The 22,770-nt window shown below is 54.1% G+C and overlaps 3 protein-coding genes and 1 long non-coding RNA gene across 4 annotated transcripts in view; 2 read left to right on the top strand and 2 right to left on the bottom strand.

Moving 5' to 3' along the window:
* Positions 1–2,885: 2,885 nt before the first annotated feature.
* On the top strand, positions 2,886–16,733 carry CADM4 (cell adhesion molecule 4). The gene is made up of 9 exons (XM_059382099.1): positions 2,886–2,992; positions 11,819–11,965; positions 12,298–12,450; positions 12,704–12,838; positions 13,201–13,365; positions 13,518–13,608; positions 14,021–14,193; positions 15,010–15,138; positions 15,686–16,733. The coding sequence occupies exons 1-9, from the start codon at positions 2,929–2,931 to the stop codon at positions 15,793–15,795; spliced, it is 1,167 nt and encodes a 388-aa protein (XP_059238082.1). The 5' UTR covers positions 2,886–2,928; the 3' UTR covers positions 15,796–16,733.
* Positions 10,993–12,766, bottom strand: LOC132005223 (uncharacterized). The gene is made up of 3 exons (XR_009400766.1): positions 12,685–12,766; positions 11,621–11,707; positions 10,993–11,346 (listed from the first exon to the last, which is right to left on the bottom strand). It is a non-coding gene; the product is annotated as an uncharacterized LOC132005223 (long non-coding RNA).
* A 5,124-nt stretch (positions 16,734–21,857) lies between the features above and the next one.
* Positions 21,858–22,770, top strand: part of ZNF428 (zinc finger protein 428) — a 6,156-nt gene continuing 5,243 nt past the window's right edge. The window contains exon 1 of the mRNA XM_059382597.1: positions 21,858–21,941. Within this exon, the coding sequence (XP_059238580.1) occupies positions 21,866–21,941 (76 nt within the window). The 5' untranslated portion in view covers positions 21,858–21,865. The remainder of the gene's footprint in view (positions 21,942–22,770) is intronic.
* SRRM5 (serine/arginine repetitive matrix 5) overlaps positions 21,901–22,770 on the bottom strand; it is a 2,655-nt gene continuing 1,785 nt past the window's right edge. The window contains 1 exon segment of the mRNA XM_059382589.1: positions 21,901–22,770. This exon segment is cut by the window's right edge and continues 12 nt beyond it. Coding sequence (XP_059238572.1) covers positions 21,901–22,770 — 870 coding nt within the window.

Below are 22,770 nucleotides of genomic sequence, written 5' to 3' on the forward strand. Positions count from 1 at the left end.
GGGTCCTGGGATGGAGCCCCACATCAGGCTCTCTGCTCAGCAGGGAGCCTGCTTCCTCCTCTCTCTCTCTGCCTGCCTCTCTGCCTACTTGTGATCTCTCTCTCTGTGTCAAATAAATAAACAAATAAAATCCTAAAAAAAAAAATCAGAGGTTCCCACGCCCCCCCCCCCCCCCCGGTTAGTGGCTCCCAGAACTCAGGGAAACAGTTTGCTTACGTGTACCAGTTCACTGTAGAAGGCTAGGACAAAGGATACAGATGAACATCTAGACTGAAGCGAGGCTAGAGGTGTAGGGCAAGGTATGTGGGAAGGGGCACGGAGCTTCTCCAGGGGGAGCACTTTCCCAGCAACTTCATGGGCTCACCAACCTGGAAGCCCCCTAAATCTTGTAACTTTTGTGATTTTATGGAGGCTTCATCCCATAAACATAATCATTCTCTAACTCCGTTTTCCACCTTTCTCCTTTCTCAAGAGAATGGGGGCACGGCTGAAAATTCCAAGCTTCTAATAAACCATTTGCTCCTTCTGGTGACCAGCTCTCATCCAGGAGACGTCCAGAAGCTCACCCAGAGTCACCTCATTAAAATAAAAGACACTCCTATCTCCCAAGGAAATTATAAGGATTTCAGGAGCTCTGTGCCGGGAACCAGGGGCAGAGACCAAATACATATTTCTAGTATCTCCCAGAATGATATAGAGTAAACAACTAACAAAGTCTGCACTATCCCAACACTTTAAAAATTCAAGAATGGTCAACACATGGTGTGCCCATCCCATCTATCCCCCCATAGCAGGGCCAGGAGTGGGTTCCCCAGTATCATTTCTTTTTTAAAAAACTGACACCTCTGGCCAGAAGGTGGGGGGAGCCTGTGATTCATGTCTAATTGAATCAGCATAATCTCATCCCCTGACCTTTGATATCGGTTCAGTGATAGGCAGATGGCATCATCTATACCAATGAAACCCAATGAAAGGTTTTCTAGAAGTTTCCGGGGGAAGTTATTTCCCCACTCTGCTAGAGGAGTTTCTTAAAGATCTGCTCCCCCTTTCTATCTTCCCTTCTCAGTCTCCTTCAGTCTGGCTCTCTCCATCTGTTTTGCTTTTTGTCTCTCTGCCCCTCTCCAGATGAGAAGGAAAGGTGCGGCCCCAGGCATACTTGCCAGCCATCTTGCAACATGAGGGCAGCCATTTACCCTTAGGACAGAGAGACAGACAGGCCATGCTGACAGTTTTTTTTTTGTTTGTTGTTTTTTTTTTTTTTAAATATGTGACCCAATTCTCATTCTCTTAAGCCACTTGGGTTGGGTTTGCTGTCACCTGCATGAAAACTCTAATGGATAAAGTACCCATTAGGACGGGATGGGGTCAGGACCACCACTCTCCTGGTGTCCTCAGAAGGGAGAAATGGTAGGTCCCAAAGAAGACAACTGAGAATCAAACTAGTATCTCCTGGGTATTGATTTCCCTTCAGCGGGAGCAGGAGACATTTGATTAGTCATGGGCAAGGAGACCTATAGGTTCCTACCCCCTAACCCAGTATCCCACATCCAGGTCAGACACCTCTCTTGCACCTATCCTTAGACAGGAAATGTGAGGCTTCTTTCCCTGGTTTACAGAAGAGTAACCTGAGAATGGAAAAGGAAAGGAGTTGCTTGGAGCTGTGGTCCTGGGGACACAGAGGATGATGGGAGATTTGGTCTGGAGGACCATGAGGATCCTAGGGTCCTGAGGACTTAGGGATTGATGGGAGTTTGGGTCCCAAAGACAGGATGCTGGGAACTGGACACTGAGGACAGAAAGAGGATCTGGAGCTGAAATCCCCTGGTGGGACAGGATGTAGACTGTTTTGGTAGTGGCGGGGATAAAGAGTAAGAATTTTCATAGTATATCTGTTTATCTGATTGTCAAAAGGGCATGGGAGAGGTTGAGATCTCCTACCTTCCAGGGTTTCTCACTCTTTCTGGGTCCTATGGGTGATAAACTTGGCCCAGGTCTATGATGTCCCACAGAAGTAGGCTAAGGGAGACCCACTTCCCAGGAGGGAAAGGGGACCCAAGTCTGGAGGGGTGATGGACCAAAATGGGAAGGGCACATAGAGAGAGGGGGACACAAAGAGATTAGGGCAAGAAGAGCAGGGAAGCGAGGTGGGGAAGCTGGTTCCTAGGGCTTGGGAAGCGTCCACAGGAGCCTCTCCCTCTCTGGGGCTCGGGACTCAGGCTTCCTTCCAGCTGGTTCGCTTTCAGGGGCCCCTTTTGGGAGAATGATGCATGATGTGGAAACGCTGGATTCCCGGGTCTGGAAGGGTGGGGCCTGACCCCAGCCCCGCCCAGCCCTGCCCCGGGAGTTCTTGGACCTGCCCAGGCACCCCTCTGCTGTCTTCCCGGATCTCGAGGTGGCTCAGTTCACAACCTGTCATGTGACGCCTTCACCTTCACTCACCTGTCCGCAGCACACACCTCTCACATTCACCTTTCCCACAAAACACACCTCCTCCCTCGGTGCTCACACCCTCACACAGCGCTCCCCTCCGCACTCCCCAAACCTTCACACACAGCCCTCACGGTTACTTTCCCCTCACACAACACCTGCACCTTCGCACGCCCTTCCACCAACATCCTCACGCTCACCTCTTCACACAACACCCAGCTCCTTCCCATTCTCCCGCACCCCCTGCACGCCTCCCCCCGTCTCCCCAGCTCTTGGGGGTCGCACCCCCACCATCCCCCACCCCCATCAACCCGTGGTCCCCCTGGGTCTCCCGCCTCTCGGGTCCCGGCCCCGCCCCGGCCCCGGCCCCGCCCCGGCCCCGGAACCCCGCCCCCGGGCGGGCAGGGGGCGGGGCTCGGGGGCGGGGCGGGCGGCGCGGGCGGTGCAGGTGCCGGGCCGGGAGCGAGCGGCGGCGGCGGCGGCGGCGGTGGCGGCGGCACCATGGGCCGGGCCCGGCGCTTCCAGTGGCCGCTGCTGCTGCTGTGGGCGGCCGCGGCGGGGCCAGGTAGGGTCGAGGGCCAGGGTCGGCTGGCCGGGTCGGGGCGGGGGGCGCGCTGCGGTGACAGCCCGGCTGCCGCGGGGCCGCAGAGGCCGAACAATGCGCGCGGGGCCGGGCCGGGCCCCCTCCCCGGGACAAAGCGCAGCGCGGGCCGGGAGCCGGGAGCTGGGAGACGCGAGCGGGGGAGGGGGACGCGGGCCCCGGCCGCTGTGCCGCAGCCCCCCCCCCCCGCCCAGGCCCCCCCCCCGGCGGGGACAAAGGGCCGGCGCCCCCCCCCCCCCCCCCCCACACACACGCAAGCCCGCCTTCTCCGGGCCGGTCCCGCTGTCCTTCTGTCCGGTCTCTGCGTCCCTCTGTCCGCCTGTCTCTGAGTCCCTTAGTCTCTCTCCTTGTCCCCCACCCTTGTCCTCTGTCCCTCAGTCTGGAAGTCCTGTCCCCCTGACTGTCCCCCTTTCTCCTTGCCTCCGTGTCCCCCACCTCTCCATCCTGTCTTTGTCCCCCACCTCTGTCCCTTGGTCTCTGTCCCTTTTTACTGGGTCACTCTGTCCCCCCATCATCATCTCTATTCCCTCTTCTCTGCCCCTCTATATTTCTGCCCTCTCGCTCTGCCCCCATTCTCCCTCTGTCCCTGTCTCACTGTCACCCTTGTTTCTCTGTCCCTCATCTGTCCCATCCCCTTGTCTCTATCCCCTGTCTTTCCTGCCTGTTTCTTTAGCCCCCTCTGTCACCTCTCTTCCTCATTCCCCCCACCATCTATCCTCCTCCCACCCCACCCCCCAACCCCCCACCCCCATCCCTGTCCCAGGGTGTCCCTGTCCCCTGTCTCTCTGCCTCCCCTCTCTACCCTTACAACCTCCCCCATCTCCATCCTTCATTTTTCCATCCCTTTATCCCTCTGTCCCCCTGGAGAGGAATTGAGTCAGACACGGCACCCTGAAGGGCCTTGGAGGGAAATGTGTGTGTATGTATGTGTGTGGGGAAGTGTGTGAGGAACCTTGGCATGTGGGCACACACGTGGATTCAGCAATTGCCTCCCAAACGCTGCCCATCCCCAACCATTCACACACCCAGGCCATAACTTCTAGAGAAGACCCCTCCAGGACAGGCAGGGAGCTGTCCACATATCCTCATCACACTCTGTGAAAAACCGGGGACCTCCAAGAGAGGGTGACCCTGAGGCTGGGGACAAGGTCAGGAAACGTCACCCACACACTCACACTCCCACAGTGCGTGTGTGCCTCGATCCTACCACAGGCCCCCCCACCAACTCCCTGGTGGGGAAGGCCGCTCTTAGGGGGAATGCAGCACCAGAGCAGCACCGGGAAGCGGGAAGGGCAGGAAGCCGTGTAGAGATTTGGGAGAGGCGGGTAGCCAGATGGCACAGGGCTGGGGGGCTGAGTTTATTTAAATCCCGCCTGCTGCCATTCACCCCAGCGGGGGCTGTTGAGCACCCTCCGCTCTTTGGGCCTCAGTACCCCTTTCTGTAAAGTGAGGATGTTGAACTCAGTGACCTGAAAGGGAACTCCAGCTCAGACCTCCCAAGGGGTTTCTAGCAAGTTGGGTTGCTGTTACAACAGCCCCCCCACCTCACCTCGCCCCACCCCTGCAGAGTTTGAGGCAGAGCTTTCCTCTCCTCAAGACCAGGTGAGGGGCAAAGCTGACTTCTTTTGCCGCCCCTTGCTTTATTCTACAGTCTTCTGCCACTGCTTGAAACTTTCATCATTTCTTCCTCTCTTTGCAGCAGACACGCCACAGTTTCCCAGATGAGTGCTTTGGTACCACATTGCCATCCAGTTTTTATTTTTCTCTCTTTCTTTTTTAGGCCCCAAAACCAGATTCCTAGAATCCTAGAACCAATGAGTCCAGTAAACAAAGAACCTGAGGGTATCTTAAAACACTGACACCTTCAGGATCCTAGAATCCCAAAGTCTTTAGAATCTTGACACCTTTAAAATCCTAGGACCTTGATAGCGTTAGGATTCTAGCCTCTTGACATCTTTAAAATTCTGAGATCTCGACTGAATCTTGACGCCTCTGATATCTAGAATTTTGACAGCTTAGACTGTCATGGGATGGAGTCTCAGAATCAGGAGGTGGACCAAGATGACGGCCTACCCAGTTCAGGGATCCTTTCTCCAGCATTCCTGGGAAGGTAGCTCCATAGGCTTGGTTCTCATTTTAAAGTCACTGTGTCCTGGCACCCTAATCCCTTCGGTAAACTTTCTCTAAATTAAACAGCACAGGGCTTTACAAGTTGGGAGAGAGCTGGGTATCCTGGGGAGCCCTCTGGACGGGGAGCCAAGGGATCGGCCTCTCTCTGGTGTAATTTCATGTTCGCCTCTGTCCCTTCCTGAGCCTCACTTTCCCCTTCTGTACCATATGCGCTAGGGAGCCAGAGTACCTGGTGTCAGAGGGCCCTGCCTGCTTTCCTTCTCACTGGGTATTTCTGAATGACCTTGGCCACCAGATCTGAGGGGGTAGCCCATGGTCCCCACCTCATCTTCCTCTTTGTCACCCCCCTTCCTCTCTCTCCTTGGCCAGCCAGCAGGAATGGGGCTGGAAGATGGGGTCCCTTTGTGCCCTTTCAAAAACGAATTCTGTCTTTCCTGGCTTACACATCTGCCAAGAACACCGGAGAAGGATGATGAGATTTATGCCAAAGGAAGGAAGGGCCCAGGGCGGGCAGCCGAAAGGAAGTGAGAAACAGGGAGATGCGTTGCCGCCCAGATGCACGCAGGCAGAACCAGAGATTCCCAGGCCCAGAATCAGATAGAACTGAAAGGGGCAGAGAAAACAGATATCCAGATACAAAGACAAGACAGAGAGACTGTTAAGAGTTAGGGGGGCTCTGTAGAAGCGGGGGGGGGGGCTTGTTGATCCCAAATGTTTTCCTCCCAAGTGATTCACTTTTCCCTGCTAAAGTTCTGACCGGCCCCTCTGAGATCAGGGGGACCTTCCATCCAGTATGAGTCACCCTGGGGTGCAGGTCTTGGGACGTTTCTGTTCCTGACCCCCACCCACCCATGAGCCAGATGCCCGAGTCCCCAGAGCAGGGGTCAGGTTCTGCAGTGGATTCCAAGACCTTAGACACAGCAGGGCTGGGGCCTGGGGTGGGTTAATGTCGTGCGAGCCTGGCCTGTCCCCGTCTTGGGGAACACAAAGGCAGCTTTCTCTCTCTGGGTGGGGGAGGTGGGGGGGGTGCCTGGAGACAGTCAGACTTGCCAGTGCCCAATGGCCTGTGGCACCAAGACCAAGCACCCACTGGTTCCTGCCAGTGTGGACCCCAAGCCTGTCTCAGGCCCTTAGGTCCTCTGGGAGCCCGGCCCCAAGGCTCCTCTGCAGGCTCTCAGTGGGCAAGAGGGCAGGGACAGAGCCTGGGCTCTCCTGGGAGGGGGTGAATAGAGGGGACTGGGGGTGGAGGATAGGACAGTGAGGGCTCAGTGCAGGCTTGCACCCTTCCCAGAGGGAGCAGGAATTCCCCCATGACCCCACACCCAGGGGGAACCTCCCACCCCCTGGCTGGGCCCGAGGCCCGGAATCTAGGGAGTTCCGAATATCCCAGGAACGTGAGGGGGGCCACAGGGGATACTTTGTGTGTGAGGCTGCTGACTCACCCCTACGCCCCCACCTGAAGCTTGGTCCCTTGTCCCCCTTGGAGAGGGACAGGGGGCTGGGAGGAAGGCAGGACTGTGGTTCTGAGGGTTGAAGACTGTGGACCAGGAGTCAAGTTTCTGGGAGAGGAGGAGGCTGGGGGCCAGGACTCCTGGGTCCAAGGGAGGAGGGACTGGGGTTTTAGACTCCTGGGTCTGAGGTAGAAGGCAATGGGTCCTGAACTTGTGTGTGTGTGTGTGTGGGTGTGTGTGTGTGTAGGGGGCTGGGGGCTTGGACTCCTGGGTCTGAGGAGAGAAGAGACCTGAGGGTCCATACGCCTAGCAATAGAAGTACAGACTACGACTCCTGGGAGAGGAAGGGGCTGGGGGTCCCACTCCAGGTTTCTGAGGGAGGAGGGGCTGGGACCCTGATGCCTAGGTCCTGCGAATACAGGCGCCTTCACAAGGCTGAGCTGGGGAAGAATTGACGCTTTGTGCTAGGATGTTTGGACTCCGCCATTGATGGGGGGCTAAGGGGGGGTTCATTCAGGAGGCAGGGATGTACCACCTCCCTAGGGGAGGAAGTGGGGGAAGGAGGCATGAAGCCATGAGCCCCCTGGGGAGCGGATACAGAGGGGGTGGCTGTGACCTTCCCGGAACCATGACCTTGAGACTCCCTTGGGTATTTGCTGACTCAGGACCCAGGAAGTGCTCCCCCCACCCCGTTTAGTCTCCGTGGAAACATCCAGCAGCTGTGCACTCTGGACCCCTGGCTCCTGGGTCCTGAAGGAGGAGGGGGCTGGAAGCCCAGACTCCTGGGTTTGAAGGGGGAGAAGATTGGGACTCAGGATTTCTAGGGTTGCAGGAGGAAGAGGAGGCTAAGAACCCAAACTCCTGGATCCTGACTGGAGAAGGAGGCTAGGAGCCTGGACTCCTGGATCCCGGGAGGAGGCAGTGGGAGGTTGGATTCCCGGATCTAAGGGAAGAGAGAGCTGGATTCTGGGTCTCTACATATCACCTGCTTGGCCACTCTTTCCCAGGCCCTCCCAGTCCCTTTTTCCAGGCACCATCCCCATGACGACTCCAGGCTGTCAACACCGTTTAAAGGGCCAGTGCCCCAGTCCCAAAAGCTTCGCCCTCTCAGACCAGAAAGTCCCTCCTCACCACCCCCCAACTCCCCAACCCCGAAACAAAAGCTCCTGGGACATTAATATTCCAGGCACGGACACTGTTGGTTACTGACTCCTCAGGAGGGGGAGGGAACAAGACAAAAGCCCCCCACCCTCACTCCATGTGCACCGGCAAGCAGAGAGCAGAGGAATAATTGAGGGGGGGACAGATGTAGAGTTCCTGATGGCTCCCAAGAGATGTTGAGTTTCTGCCACTGTCTTGCCTGGGACCCCTGAGCCTCATTCTCCACATCTGTAAAATGGGGGGCTAGCACTGGGCTAGCCCTGAGGTCCAGGATCTATGGATAGGCTTTAAGATGGTTGTTTGTTTGTTGTTGGTTTTTTGTGGTGTTTTTTTTGTTTGTTTGTTTAGGCACCAGAATGTGCAGGCAAGCCAGTTTTCCTGTGCATGGGTATGTTTCTGGACTTGTAATAACAGGAGCTTTGCAGGAAGGGCTCCCCAGGCTCCAGGCCCTGGCATCAAAAAAGTCACACCACTTGCCCAGGGTCACAAAGATGGCCAGTGGTCCAGCTGGGATCAACCCAGGTGTTTAGGAGGAGAATGACGACGTCTCAAAGTCATCAGGAGGCAGAAGTGAAATCCTGTCTGACATAAGCTGTTCATTCCTCCGTCTCCCAGACATGGACCGAGTTTCAGGCACACTTTGAGGCACTAGGGGTGCAGCAGCAAAACCAGTGGATGACACCCCTGCCTTCGTGGGGTGTGTATTCTAGTGATGGGGGACAAATACAATCACCAAGTAAGCAAACTAACAAAATAACTTCAGGGAGATCTCCATAGAAGAAATAGTACAAATGGCATGGCAGAGAAAGTGTTCTGGGGGCAGAGGGACCAGGTGTGAGTGGAGGACTCCCTGAGGAGGTGTGGATGCGAGTGAGCAGAGACCTGATGAGAGCATGAGGGAGGCAGTTGTGGGAAGATCAAGGGCAAAGAACTGCAGGCCAAGGGAAGTGTAAGGGCCCTGAGGTGGCATCATGCTCGGTGAGTCTGAGGAACTTGGAGGCCAATGAGCCTGGAATGAAGGGAGTAGCGGGAGGGTGGCTGGAACTGCCGTCAGGGAGGGGCCAGGCCACACAGCACCTTGAAGGCCCAGGGAAGGAGGCCAGATTTTATTCTCAATGTCATGGGCAGCCTTCAGAGCATCTTAAGCAGAGAGATGACTTGATCTGATTTACCTTCTTGAAAAATCCATTTGGCTGCTGTGTGGAGAATGGCCTGAGGGGAGGCAGGCATGAAAGCAGGGAGCCCGGGGAGTAAACTCTTGAAGGTCAAGGTAAGAGATGGTGTCATCGGACTAGGGTGGTGGTAGAGGAGGTTAAAAAAAAAAAAAAAAAAGTGAATTGCTTTGGGTGTTTTAGAGGTAGATGGATAGATCTTGCTGATGGAATGGATGTCAGAGTGAGGGAAAGGTTTTTAGGCCTGAGCAACTGGTTGGAGGTTGTGATATTTACGGAGATTGAGAAAACATGGAGAGGAAAATACTTAAGGCCAGGATTGGACATATTAAGCTGGATGTTCCAGGAGGTGCTAAATTAACCCCTAATAGTGGCTTATATACACAAAGCATGATATTCAAACCTCAGCTAAGTCCAAAAGTAGACAGCCAGCTCCACATCATCACCAGAGATTCAGGCACCTTGGGGCTCTTAGTTCCACCTCCCTACTGCCCTTGTCCTCTTGTCAAAATGGCTGCCAGAACTCCAGGCCTCACATCCTAGTTCCAGGCAGCATAAAGGTGACCTAGAAGAAGACTGACTTATCCCCTTTGTTTAGGAAGTCCTCCCCAAATTACCACATGAATTACCAGAGGAGTTAGCTTTCCTTCTATCAAACGGGATGAAAGTTTATCACATGGCCTCACTTAGCTGCAAGGGAGTCTGGGAAGTATTTTTTCTGCTGGACATAGGGCATCCATAAATACACTCAGGTTCTTTTACTAAGAAAAGGGAATTATGGCTCCTGGCTAGAAAGCTAGCTGTCTCTGCCTCCATCCTCCAGAATTTATCTTTTCTACCCCTCAGCATCCCAGTCAGGTTACCTAGCCCTGTTACAGGGAATATAACGTTTCTGATGGGCTATTACACTGATTTATGTGTACCTCCCCGTAAATCTGGAAGGCCTTCCAGGGCAGGGTCCTCATCTGACTCATCTCTGGGCACCCAGCCCCTAAACACCTACCTACATTCAGGAAACGCTTGAATGAATGGGCCATAAGAGACACGAAGCTGTAGTTATCCCACATTTAAAGGTAAATAACCCAATCTGGTTATGGCACTTTTCCTGTTTAAAAACCTCCCTCCACCAGCCTTCAGAATAAAAGCTCATCTCCTAGCTTGGCATTCATGGCCCCTCACTAGCACATCCCGGAACCTCTCCCCAGTGCTGCACACAGTTCCTTCCACCCAGATAGCCAGGAGGGGATGTGGAAGCAAACTATAGAATTAAGAGAGAGTTCTAGATGCAGATTCTGCACCCCCCACCCCCCACTGCACCTTACCTTGAGCAAGTCATTTTCTCTCTCCAGACCAGTTTTTCTCATCTCTCAAATGGGAATTAAAAAACCCTGGGGATTGATAATAGTGCCCAGCTTATTCGGGTATCATGGTGAGGAGATGGAAATTGTACAGCTGATACCCTTACTGCAGAGCCTGACACAAGTGCCTAATAAACACTAGCTACCACTATGTGGTTATTTTATTTTGAAGATGACCGTGACAGTGATGATGGTGACGCTGATGAACCCCAGCTCTGAGCTCCACTCTAGGCTGTGCCCCTGCTGAAAATACCCCCTTACTAATCCCCTGCCTTGTTCCTCTGATGGATTAATCCAGATAGGTTAACTGCAATAACGTGAGCCTTGAAATCTCAACGGCTTAACAAAAAAGTGAATTTCTCATTCGTGTCACAGTCTTGTGCAGGCAGGTCGCAAGGGACAGTCAGTCAGGGCCCTGGGCTCCTTCCAGCTTGTGATCCTGTCTTCCTAAGGCTCCTCGGGGTCCTCTCCATTCAGCCAGCTAGAAGGATCTCTAGTGATATGAGCTAGACTGGAAGGGGTGTCTCTCTGTTCCACCTACATCCCATTGGCCAGAACCCAGTCACATGGCCCCAGCTGAGTACAAGGGATCGTAGGAAATGTAGCCTGATCGTGTGTCGTACCAGTTAACTTTAGCAGTGTAACAGACCCTCTAGAACGTGGTAGTTTGCAACAAGAGTCATGTTATTTGCTTATGACTCTGGGAGTCAGCGGTTTGGACTGAATTGGCTGGGGAGTTCTTCTGGTCTCAGCTGGAGTCCCTCAGGTGGCTGCAGTCACCTGGGGCTGGAGGGATCAGGATGGCCCCATTCACATGACTGGCAGGTGGTGTTGGCTCCTGGTTGGGCTTCTCTCTCCACGTGGTCCCTTGCCGTCAAGGAAGATGGTCTGGGAGTCTTCACCCAAGGGTCTCAGGACAGCAAGAAGGCATGAATGGAAATGGCAAGGCCTGGGCTCCAGAACTCTAAACAGTATCACTTTTAGGAAATTCTGTTGGCCATGGCAAGTCACAGGGCCTGCTCAGATTCACAAGGCCAGAGTGTCCCCTGAATGAGAGGAGGAGCTAAGTCAACTTAAAAAGGACACGTGCAGGGATGGGAAGGAAATTGTGGCCGTCTTTGCAGATAGACTACAACGGGTGCCCAGGTGTGGAAGATGGGCAGCTTCCCACACCTGGTGATCTGCTCGCTCTAAGATCTGGGTCCAGTGGAGCTTCCTTCCAGAACTTTCTTTGATCACCCATCTCCCTAGGTGGCCCTGGTCTCTCCCCTTCCCCTGGGCTCCTGGTGTGCCCCATGCTGTCCCCATTAGAACACATACCAATGGATCTTGAAGGCAGCCCCTCTGGATGGATTTTCTCCATCTCCCAGAGTCCAGCCCTCAGGAAATGGAGGAGGATGCGATGGACTGAATGAGAGGGGAAAGAAAGAGATTGGTGGTTTGGCTGGGGGAGGAACAGAGGGAGAGAGAAAAGACTGAATTGCAGCCCTCAACTAGGTTCTCTGTCTACTGGTCCAGGGGCTGGACAGGAAGTACAGACAGAGAATGTGACCGTGGCGGAGGGAGGGGTGGCGGAGATAACCTGCCGTCTTCACCAGTACGATGGGTCCATAGTTGTCATTCAGAACCCAGCCCGGCAGACCCTCTTCTTCAATGGCACCCGCGGTGAGTGCTGGGGTAGGGAATCTTGAGTCTTGAAGGAGGAGGGCTGGGGCCCAACCCCTGTGTCCTGAAAGAGGACAGAGCCAGAGTGGAGAGTGTGGACTCTTGGGTCCTGACATTGTGGAGCTAGGGGTCTGGACTCCTGGTCCTGTGGGCAGGAGGGCCTGCATCATTCTAGGTCCCCAAGGGAAAAACTAGGTGGGCCCCTTAGATGCACAGGTATGGCTGGCTGGAGAAAGGACGCAGAGCGGGGATCTTTAAGCTCCTGGTGGAAGGGCGGGACCCCTCAAGCCAGGATTCCCCAGCTTCATCCCTTCCTATTCCATTCTGTCTAGCCCTGAAGGACGAACGTTTCCAGCTTGAGGAGTTCTCCCCACGCCGCGTGCGGATCCGGCTCTCAGATGCCCGCCTGGAAGACGAGGGGGGCTACTTCTGCCAGCTCTACACGGAGGACACCCACCACCAGATTGCCACGCTCACTGTATTGGGTAACGCCTCCCCTCCTCAGCCTCAACCCCCCTCTCCTTTTTCCTCTGCTTCTCTCTTATCCTGAGCCTTGATTTTTTTAACCTGGTTGTTTTTTAACCTCCTGGACACCTGGCCCCGGTAAACACGGCGGGTCTTCCTGGCCTCTAGCCTGGGTTTGACCCCCCCCCCCCCCGCCCCCCGGGACCCGTGTTACTTTGAGTCCACCTAATGCCTCCGCTGACCGCCCCCCTTACCTCTTCCTCCCTACGGCAGTGGCCCCAGAGAATCCCGTGGTGGAGGTTCGGGAGCAGGCGGTGGAGGGAGGCGAGGTGGAGCTCAGTTGCCTAGTTCCGCGGTCGCGCCCTGCAGCGGTCCTGCGCTGGTACCGCGACCGCAAGGAGCTGAAAGGTACCACCTGGGGTGCGGGGGCGGGAGGGGAGGTGCCGGCGGGGGCGTGGGACCGAGAGGAGGCGGGGCTTGGAGAAGAGCGCGCGGACAGACAGTGACCGCTCGATGTGCAGCGATGAAATGAACTGGTAGAGAAGAGGGCGTGGGAGTGAAAGAGAGAGAAGTTCTGGGACGCGGCTTTGGGACGGTGGGCTTGGTTCGGGGGGTGGGGCGAGGCTTGGAGGCCGGGGAGCGCGGCCGGCGGATAAGTGGCGGAGCCTGGCTTACTGCGCGCTTAGGTTTGGGCTGGTGGGCGGGGTGGGTACCCCCTCGGCGGGCGTAGCCCGACCCTGGCCTGACAGCTTCCCCGCCCCGCCTGGCAGGAGTGAGCAGCGGCCAGGAAAATGGCAAGGTCTGGAGCGTGGCGAGCACAGTGCGGTTTCGCGTGGACCGCAAGGACGACGGCGGCATCGTCATCTGCGAGGCGCAGAACCAGGCGCTGCCCTCCGGGCACAGCAAGCAGACGCAGTACGTGCTGGACGTCCAGTGTAAGTGCCTGGCGGGCCGGGACCGGAGACAGGGCTGGGGGGGGGGGGGGGGGGACCAGAAGGTCCCAACGCCAGCCGCTTGCCCCCGGGAGGGTTTCCAGCCCCGCGTGATGACCTGAACCAGCACTCTCCCATCTAACTTACGCCCACAGACTCCCCCACGGCCCGGATCCACGCCTCCCAAGCTGTGGTGAGGGAGGGAGACACGCTGGTGCTAACGTGTGCTGTATCGGGGAACCCTAGGTAAGCTCCTGGACCCGAGACTCCTGGGTCCTGACCAGAAAATCGGGGACCTGGACGCCTGCGTCTCGGGGAAGAGGGAGGGGACTGAGCGAACAGAGCGGCCTGGGGCCCGGACTTCTGTGTCCTGCGGGAGGAGGAGTCTGGGGGTTTGGGCTTGTGGATCTTGAGGAAGGAAGCTGTGGGGCCCTGGGCTCCTGGATTCTGACAGTCGAACAGGCAGTGGGCGGGAGGCTGGGTTCCTGAGACTGGTGTTGGGTGGGAGTTGCGCCCGGGACTGCAGGTTTTACTGGAAGGATAGGTCTAGTAAGGACCCTGTTATTTGGGAGATGCTACTTATCTAGATTATTGAGAAGTCAGAACTGGATGTTGGCACCTGTGTCCGTAACTCTCACTATACTTTGCTCATGCCCAGGCCAAACCAGATCCGCTGGAACCGCGGGAATGAGTCTTTGCCAGAGCGGGCCGAGGCCGTCGGGGAGACGCTAACACTGCCAGGCTTGGTATCAGCAGATAATGGCACCTACACTTGCGAGGCGTCCAACAAGCACGGCCACGCGAGGGCGCTCTATGTACTCGTGGTCTACGGTGAGGGCAGGCCGCGGCCGGCCAGGGGGCGGGGCCTCGGAGGAGGCCTCCGGTCGTCCCGGGTGGGGCGGGGCCTTGGGAATGGGCAAGCTGCTTTGGACTGTCTGAGGGGTTTTCAAGGGGCCTGTGCAAAGTGTGATTCCTTGGGGTCAACGGCTACCAGAACTCCTGGAGTTCTGCGGCCAGATTGACCGTCTGGTTTCACACTGAGCTCCGCAGTGTCCTATTGCGGGTAACTTTGCGCCTTAGTTTCCTCACCGGTTAAGTGGAAATAAACAATAGCACCTAACTCATAGGGTTGTGAAGATTATATGAGCTAAATATATAAGGCGGTTGGAATGGCCCCGAGCACAAAATAAGTGTTATGTGTTTAGCCCTTATGACGGTGGGACAGGCATTTCGGAGGTTGTTGGGCCCTAGCGCAGCATTTTAAATACCTGGAGCGCTTTAGACAAGATGGGAAGGGATTTGGACCTGAGGTTCTGTGAGTCCCAGGAGCTGAAAGAAATGGGATTTCCTGTTTCTGTTCTTTGGGGAGTGGGGTGGAGGGAGGAATAGTGGGATGGTATTGGCAAAAGGTCTCAAGGGCTCGGTCAGTCGGGCAGTGTACAAACCAACCCGCACGCATTCTTTGTGGAAGTGGAGCATCAGGAAAGAGTGGAGCCGGGACAAGGGGCCAGGAGTGGCAGTAATTTGAGGGGCGTGGCACATACAAGCGCAGTTAGTTGTGTGGTTTGGTTCAAGAGATCAGCAGCGATGGGGCAGGGCTGGGACCGTCCTCCGATGACCTGGTCCTGCGCCCTGTCTCTCTGGCAGACCCAGGTGCGGTGGTAGAGGCTCAGACGTCGGTGCCCTACGCCATTGTGGGCGGCATCCTGGCGCTACTGGTGTTTCTGATCATATGTGTGCTGGTGGGCATGGTCTGGTGCTCAGTACGGCAGAAGGGTGAGTGGGGGCGGGGTCTGAATTCAGCGAGGGGTGTCGTTGGTTGTGGGATCGGGAGGGGGAGGGGCATAGGGCTGGATTGGTAAGAGGGCGGGTGTACAGCCAAGGGGATACAGGGGTGGAACCCAGACCCTGAGTTCGAAATCCACCGGCACCTGGGGCCAAAATTCCAAAAGGGCGGACCTTTCTGCCACGACTCTAAAAGGGGTGAACCGTTGAAGGCGAATTAAGGCCGTGGGTTTGAATAAAACAATTTATCTTCCTAATTGTTGGATTCGTTGGGAGCAGAGCAAGGGAACACCGCCAAGAGAATGGATAAGGGTGGTCTTTCTGTGAACTTTTGGAGTCTTCCTAATTCTGCTTTTACCTCTTTCTCTCTGCCCCTGTTTTGCTATCCCCTGCACTTGATGCTCTCTTCCTGTATGTTCCATTTCTCCCTCTTTCTTCGCCTGGTATGTCTTGTCTGTCTCCCTCTTCCTGTGTATTTCTGTACAACTCCTGGGTCCACATATATGTTGCCTCTGCCTGGGGGTCTCTCACCCCTCAGGCTCCTATCTGACCCACGAGGCCAGTGGCCTGGATGAGCAGGGAGAAGCAAGAGAAGCCTTTCTCAATGGCAGCGATGGACACAAGAGGAAAGAAGAATTCTTCATCTGACCCCACCTCCACCCAGGCCTGGGCCTGGTCCTGGGCTGGGGTCCACCCCACTGCCAGCTGCAAAGACATTTACCAGAGTCTGGGATGGTGGGCTTCTCCCCCCACCACTAACACCTCAGACACTTGGGCAGGGATGGGGGTGTCAGATCCCGAGTCTCTGCAAGGGCCAGAAGCAAGGGCCCAGAAGTCTGGGGCCCCCAGGGGGCAGGGGCCAAAGGTCCAGACCCCCCAAGTCCAGGGAGGGCGGTAGGGTTTGGGTTGGGGAAAGATAACTGGGGGAAGGCCAGGGCCCCTAGGCTGCAGAACCAGGTCTTGTGGGTAGGGGGTCAGATTCTGGGAAGGGTGGGGTGGGCAGGGAAGGGGAACACAGATTTCTTTGGGGGTCCCAGACCCCATGCCAGCCATTGTAAGGAGTTCCACAGAGCTCTGGGCACCTCTTTGCAAAGCCATGTTTGCACGGTGGGGGTAAGGGTGGGGGGAGGGCATGGAAACAGGGATTCTGTGTCTTTGTGTCATAACTTTGATGGGGGCGATGAGGGAGACAGCCCCAACCCTTTTCTCCAATCCCCAGGTTCCTGGGCTCCCCTTCCCTCCACCTCCTTCCCCCCTATCTGTCCTATCCATATTTGTCTCTCTGTCCACCCACTCCTTGGGGGGGCCTTCCCTGTCTCTCCTCCAGGCCCTCCAGGGAGAGGGAAAGGAGTTTGGGGAGGGGGTGCGTTGGTCTCTATGGTTTTATATATAATATATTAAAAAAAAAAAGTAAAAATCTGTATGAAAATATCAGATTGCACCCCCCTCCCCTCATTCCTGGCTTTTGCCCCCTTTTTCTTGTAAAAAAAACAAAAACAAAAACAAAACACATTTTGTACGGGGAGGGGAACAGGGAGGGGGTTTGGCAATCCCACTAACCACCATTAAACTGAGGAGAGAACAAGTGTCAGGTGGCTGTGTGTCTGTCCCTCTGCCCAGAGCTGTACTATGTTGGGAGGGGAACTGGACTAAGGGAGGGAGGAGGGAGAAGAGTAAGATGGTTACTGGTGGATGGTTCAAGACAGGAGAGGGTCCTTACCTCACTGTATGAGGGAGGTAAGGAGGGCACCTCCCCTTTTCCAAGAAATCTGTTTTTTGTTTTTTGTTTTTTTTTGTCTTTTTTTCCCCTGGCCACTCCATCAGCCAAAGGTCACTGAGTCCTGTCTCTTCAGTAGTAGATCCAATGGCTTGGATCCTTACCCTGGCTTACCCCTACCCCTGATGTCAGCCTCCTTTAATGACTCACATCTCACCCTGGCAACACCTGTCCCTGCTCTGCTCAAAACCCTTCACCTCTAGGTCAAGTCAAACCCCTTTAGCCTGGCATTTCTGACCCCTCACTCATTCAACTAAATTTTAAATGAGTGATTCTAATTTTAGACTAAAAAATATATTGACCCCTTACTTTGTGCCAAGTGCTGCTCAAAGATGTGGAGATGCCATGGTGAACAAAATAGGCATAACCCTCTCAAAGCTTCCATGAGGAAAACAGACTGAGCAAGAAAGCAAAAAAACAACCCTAAATTTCAGATGCCATAATTACCCTTAAGATAAAACTCAGTGTAAGGGGATGTGGGGTATTATTAACTTATTATGGAAGACTTGAACTGCAGAAGTAGACAGGACAAACGAAGTCCCATGCACCCTTCACCCCAGGTTCCATAACTACTGACTCATGGCCAAACCTATTTTATCCACAACCCTACTCACTTTTCTTTTCTTTTCTTTTCTTTTTTTTTAAGATTTTATTTATTTATTTATTTGACAGAGACAGATCACAAGTAGGCAGAGAGGCAGGCAGAGAGAGAGAGGGGAGGAAGCAGGCTCCCTGCTGAGCAGAGAGCTCGCCGCGGGACTCGATCCCAAGACCCTGAGATCATGACCTGAGCCGAAGGCAGCGGCCCAACCCACTGAGCCACCCAGGCGCCCCACCCTACTCACTTTTCTAAAGCAAATCTGGAGGTGCCATCTTTGAAAGATCAAGGAGAGCCTGATTGGCACCTGTGCCAAGAAATGAATGATGAGCATTAAGACCAGCTATTCAAAGATCAGAGGGAAAAGCATTTTCAGGCAAAGAGAATAGTGAGGGGAAAGGCCTGAGGTGGTAAAGAGATTACAGTGTTTGAGGGGAAGTGGAGCTAGACTGTGGAGTGGATAGAGGAGAGTGAAGTCAGAGACAAGTAGGAAAAGATCACGTGTACAGCCCCTCAGCCATGATAGAGTTCGGATTTTTTCTAAGTGTAATGGGAGCTCACTGGAGAGCTGGAATCAGAGTCAATTCCAGGAAGACCGGAACCCTGCAACAGCTTCCGATACCGTCAGCATGGTCTAAGCTCTTAACTTCAGCTGTAAGAGCCCTTCCCTTCTCTTAATTCTGTGTTTCAGACATACCTGGCTGCTATCACTTTCTTAAATCCTGCACTACTTTTTGCCTGTAGGCTTCTACCTTTGCTGTTCCCTCTGCCAGAAAAACTCCTATTCTAATTGGCTTCTATTCATCCTTGGCTTAAAGTTCACTACCTCTTGGAAGCCTTTCCATGCTGGGGCAGGCATCTCCTTTGGCTCCCACAGTTTCCTATACTCCACTCATCCCAAGTCTGACTACTCTGGGTTGTGGGTCTGACTTGCGGCTCTCCTTCCTTTGGGGTGCCATGAAGGTAGAAGCCAGGTGTGTCTTGTCTACAGCGGAAACCACAGTGCCCACCAGCACAAGGATTGGCACACAAGAGAGCAGTAAATATTTACGCTGGGGGTGGGGGGAGGGCTTGTGAGGGTTAGTAAGTGTCTTGGCCCTTGAGCCCCCTCTCCGGGTGCAAACTGATGCCAATTAAAAGGCCACCCGCTCAGCGCTAGCCGCAATCCCTCAGCGCATGCGCCTTGTTCAGAAGCGCCCCCCATATGCTAATCACGGGGCGTTCTGGAGTACGGCCTCTGCGGAGAATATGCAAATAATCCCGTCAGCGCCGTAGGGCTCCTATTGTCCCTCACTAAGATTATGCAAATAAGCAAGCCTCAGGCACAGGATCCAGGCCTAGCTGGTGCTCCCAACCCCTAGCTCATCCCATTTTCTAGAAGGCGCTTTCTCGCTCGCTCACGCACGCGCAAGCCTTGCAGTTTCTTGTTCCGTTTTGCCGCGGACTGTACCAAGTAAACCCGGACAGCGAGGGGCAAACCCCGCAACCCCCTGCGCGGGCCTCGTCGATGGCCCGACTCCGAGAGCCCCTCTTCCCACTGTGCGACGGGAATGGTTCATCTCGCCGCGCAAGCGCCCTAGGCTCTCCACGCCGCTTTGCACTCCCTCCTACCCGACTTGCAGCGCAGGCGCAGAGCCCAGGCGTGCAGCCGCCGCCGCCGAGCCAGAGCGGGGCCAGCTAGCGCCGGTGAGTGTCCGGGATAGGGGTGCGCGGGGCATGCTGGGAAGCGGGCGCTACGGCACCGCTGCATGATGGGAGTGACGGCTCCCGTCACCGGGGCCAGCAGGCAGCCGTCTTGGCCCGTGGTCGCCGGAGGGCGAGACCTAGGCTCCCTTTTCTCCCCCAACGCGACTCGGTGCAGTCCTGGGGCATCCTGGGGAAACGGGACGCTCCGCCCTAAGGCATTGTGGGAGGCGGTCCGCTAGTCGTTATGGGCCTAGTGCATTCTGGGAAGCATTATCCTAACTCCTTGTGGGGGAACCAGTCCCTTTTGTCACACACCTTCCGCTGAGCATCCTGGAAGCTCGGAATGCTTCGATGCAGAACACCTTGGAAGGTGGTTGTTATAGGCCCGACGCATCCTGGGACAGATTGCCGCAGGGCATGGTGGGGACCAGTCCTTATTGTCTGGCATAAGGTTTTGCTCTGGCCTCCTTGCCTTAGCATTGTAGGAACCAGTGCCTGTTATGTTCACGCAGGGCATCTTGGGAGTTGGTTGCTGTAGGTTCAGGATTTGGTGGGGCCTAGGCAATGTTTTCCTTGTGGTAGTGAGGGAGCCTCATTTATGTCCTTTTAAATTGTGGAAGCCAGTATGGCCCGTTGTGGGAATGGGATTTGTGCACCAAAGAATGTCTCCACTTGACATCTGGAATGGGATTTGTGCACCAAAGAGTGTCTCCACTTGACTATGGAAGGCCCTGTGTGATGTGAGTTTGGGGGAAGGTAGGCTGGACTGGTGAGCGATGTCTCCTGGTAATCTCGTGGGAAGTCCTGATTGTCTCTAGTGTGTGGTTGCCAGGTAACATATGGAACGTCCAGTTAAATTTGAGTTTCAGATAAATAACCTTTTAGAAATATTTATCCCAAACATTGCATGGAACCTATGTATATTAAATAATTTTCTGTTGATCTGAAATTAAAATTTAACCAGGCATGATCTGTTTACATTTACTAAATCTGGCAAACTTATCCTGGCATAAAGTAGACATCCCAAATTAAATGGGACCCTACAAGTAATAGGGTATTATGACAACTCTCCTCTAACAATTATGAATCTCCTTGTTCTTAAAGCCCAGATCCAGGTGTCTTTTTTTTTTCAGACCCATGTGTCTTTAGAAACTCCCCTGCCATTGCTACCAGCTCCCCCATCCCTCTACCCTCATGCCCCAGCCTCCTCTAGGCTTCACTTTTTTTTTTAGTCCCTAGAATTAAATTTGACTTGAGGCTTTGAAGGGATTGCATGTTTTCCACCATTGTGTACCCCAGTACAAGTCTTGGCATAAAGAGGTGTAGCTGCCACCCCTTTGACTAACTTGCTCTTCCTGGCTGTTTACTGCCAAGGAGTGCAATTGGAGACAAAAGAATTGCTGTGTGTGTGTGTGTGTGTGTGTGTGTGTGTGTGTGTGTAGGGAGGTATCGGTGAAGAGAGAGAAGAAAGAGAAGACTTCTTGGCAGAGGTGGAGATGGTATTTGGGCTCGAAGAAGTACAGAGGTTCTTGTGTTTGAGGTGGACTTTAGAGAGCAAGTAGGGGTTCTCCAGACAGACAAGGGGAGAGGAGGACATTCCAGACAGCAGTAGTAGGATTTGCTAAGACCCACAGATGTGAAAAGTACTGGTGAGCACTGGGAGAGGTAAGAAGTCCGGAATGGCTGGGGTTAATAGAAAGGATTATGGGTGGGAGCATTAATAGCCATTGTGGATGGAGTACCTGCCACATACCAGCAGCTTATATTGAAGGAGCCCATTGAATCTTCAGAAAGTTTTTTCAGTCTAGAGTTCATTTTATTAGAGGTAGGGTAACACCAAATCCTAGTTCACCCACCAACTAGTTGTTGTGACCTTGAACTACTTGTTAATTCTCTCTGTGCCTCGGTTTCCTCTTGGACCAAGGAGGTGATAATCTCTCAACATAGTTATAAGGACTACATAGGTTAAGCCCTGGGAGCCCTTTTGTACTGAGAAGGAAACAGGCTGGAAAAGTTAAGTCCTTTGCTTGAAGCTACATAGCTAGAATATGTCAGATTTGGGGTTTAGACTGAGACACTACCTTGCCAAGGATAGGAGTAGGGCTGACACAAACTAGTACTGTCATACCACTCATTTAAATATGGAAGTCCTTCTAGACTGACTGATAAATCACCACTATATCAAGGAATCCCCTCCCCCCAGCTGCTGCTTTGGACCCTCCCCTAGTGTCAGAGTTTCTCACAAACCAGCAGCTAAAGGGTGAATTCCTGGCATAGGACCATGTTCCACCATGTTCCACTCAGTTCTGATTGGTGCTCATGCTGATACCTGCTGCTAAATATTGGGATATTACCCTTCCCCATGCCACTAAGAGCTTTGTTGCCCAGATGGGGAAATTAAGATCTATAGAAGAGCTGGGGTGACCTTTTCCTTTCCCTCAGCACAGAGCACACAGCTGGGCCTGGGGAGGCAGATGCTATGTAAAAATTTATTTAAGTCACCACAGGCCTTTTGTTGCCCCGTGCAGCATCCCACTCTACCTGCCGACATCCTGCATTGGAGAACTTGTGACCCCGGTGTGACTGTGAAGAGCTGGCTGGGGAGGGACACTGCCTAGCTGCTGCTCTGCTCCTGTCTCCTGTTCCCTCCCCTGGCCATGACAGAGACCCGTGAGCCAGCTGAGACTGGGGGCTATGCCAGCTTGGAAGAAGACGATGAGGACCTCTCTCCAGGTGAGGCACCCTTAGAGATAGTGGTATTGCCTCGAGTATCATCCTGGCTTGGAATTGGGGCTTCATTGAGAAATCTAGAGCGGGGCTGTCTCCTTGTCTTCCTAGGTGTTCCATTCTGGCTGGGACTGTGCACCCTGCTGGTGGAATCCTTCTGGCTGAGACTTCTGGGGGCTGTAGATTGACTAGGATTGCTCTCCTTATTGAGGGTTCTAGATCGGCTGTGGTCTCTCTCTTCACTGGGGGTTTGAGATCGGCTGTGCTCTCTCTCCTCGCTAGAAGTTTGAGATAGGCTATGACCTCTCTTGCTGGAGGTTCTAGATAGGTTGTGAGCTCTCTCCTCTCGGGGGGTTCCAGATTGTCTCTGATTTCTTTCTTTTCTGAATGTTCTGGATTGGTTGTGCTCTCTCTCTTTTCTGAAGGTTCTGCATTGACTATGACCTCTCTGTTTTCTAGGGGTTCTGGGTCGGCTGCTATCTCTCTCTTTTCTGGGGATTCTGGTTAGGCTATGATCTCTTTCCTGGCTGGAGGTTCTAGATAGGCTGTGATCTATTTCTTTGCTGGAGGTTCCAGATCGGCTGTGCTCTCTCTCCTCGCTGGGGGTTCTGGATCGCCTGCCACCTCTCTCCATGCTAGGGGTTCTAGATCGTCTGCCACCTTTCTCCTTGCTAGGGCTTCTAGATAGTCTCTGATCTCTCTCCTTACTGGGGCTTCTAGATCGCCTGTGGTCTCTCTCCTTGCTGGGCGTTCTAGATCGCCTGTGGTCTCTCTCCTTGCTGGGACTAATACATTGTCCTTGACCTCTCTCCTTGCTGGGTGTTCTAGATCGTCC

The sequence above is a fragment of the Mustela nigripes genome, chromosome 17 (genome assembly GCF_022355385.1).
Source record: "Mustela nigripes isolate SB6536 chromosome 17, MUSNIG.SB6536, whole genome shotgun sequence".
Taxonomy (NCBI): Eukaryota; Metazoa; Chordata; class Mammalia; order Carnivora; family Mustelidae; genus Mustela; species Mustela nigripes.

Bases quoted from the DNA above. Each gene is read 5' to 3' on its own strand.
- CADM4 (XM_059382099.1), top strand. From the start codon at position 2,929: ATGGGCCGGGCCCGGCGCTTCCAGTGGCCGCTGCTGCTGCTGTGGGCG. The intron at 13,366-13,517 runs GTAAGTGCCTGG...TTACGCCCACAG, and splicing joins GTACGTGCTGGACGTCCAGT to ACTCCCCCACGGCCCGGATC. The intron at 14,194-15,009 runs GTGAGGGCAGGC...TCTCTCTGGCAG, and splicing joins CTATGTACTCGTGGTCTACG to ACCCAGGTGCGGTGGTAGAG.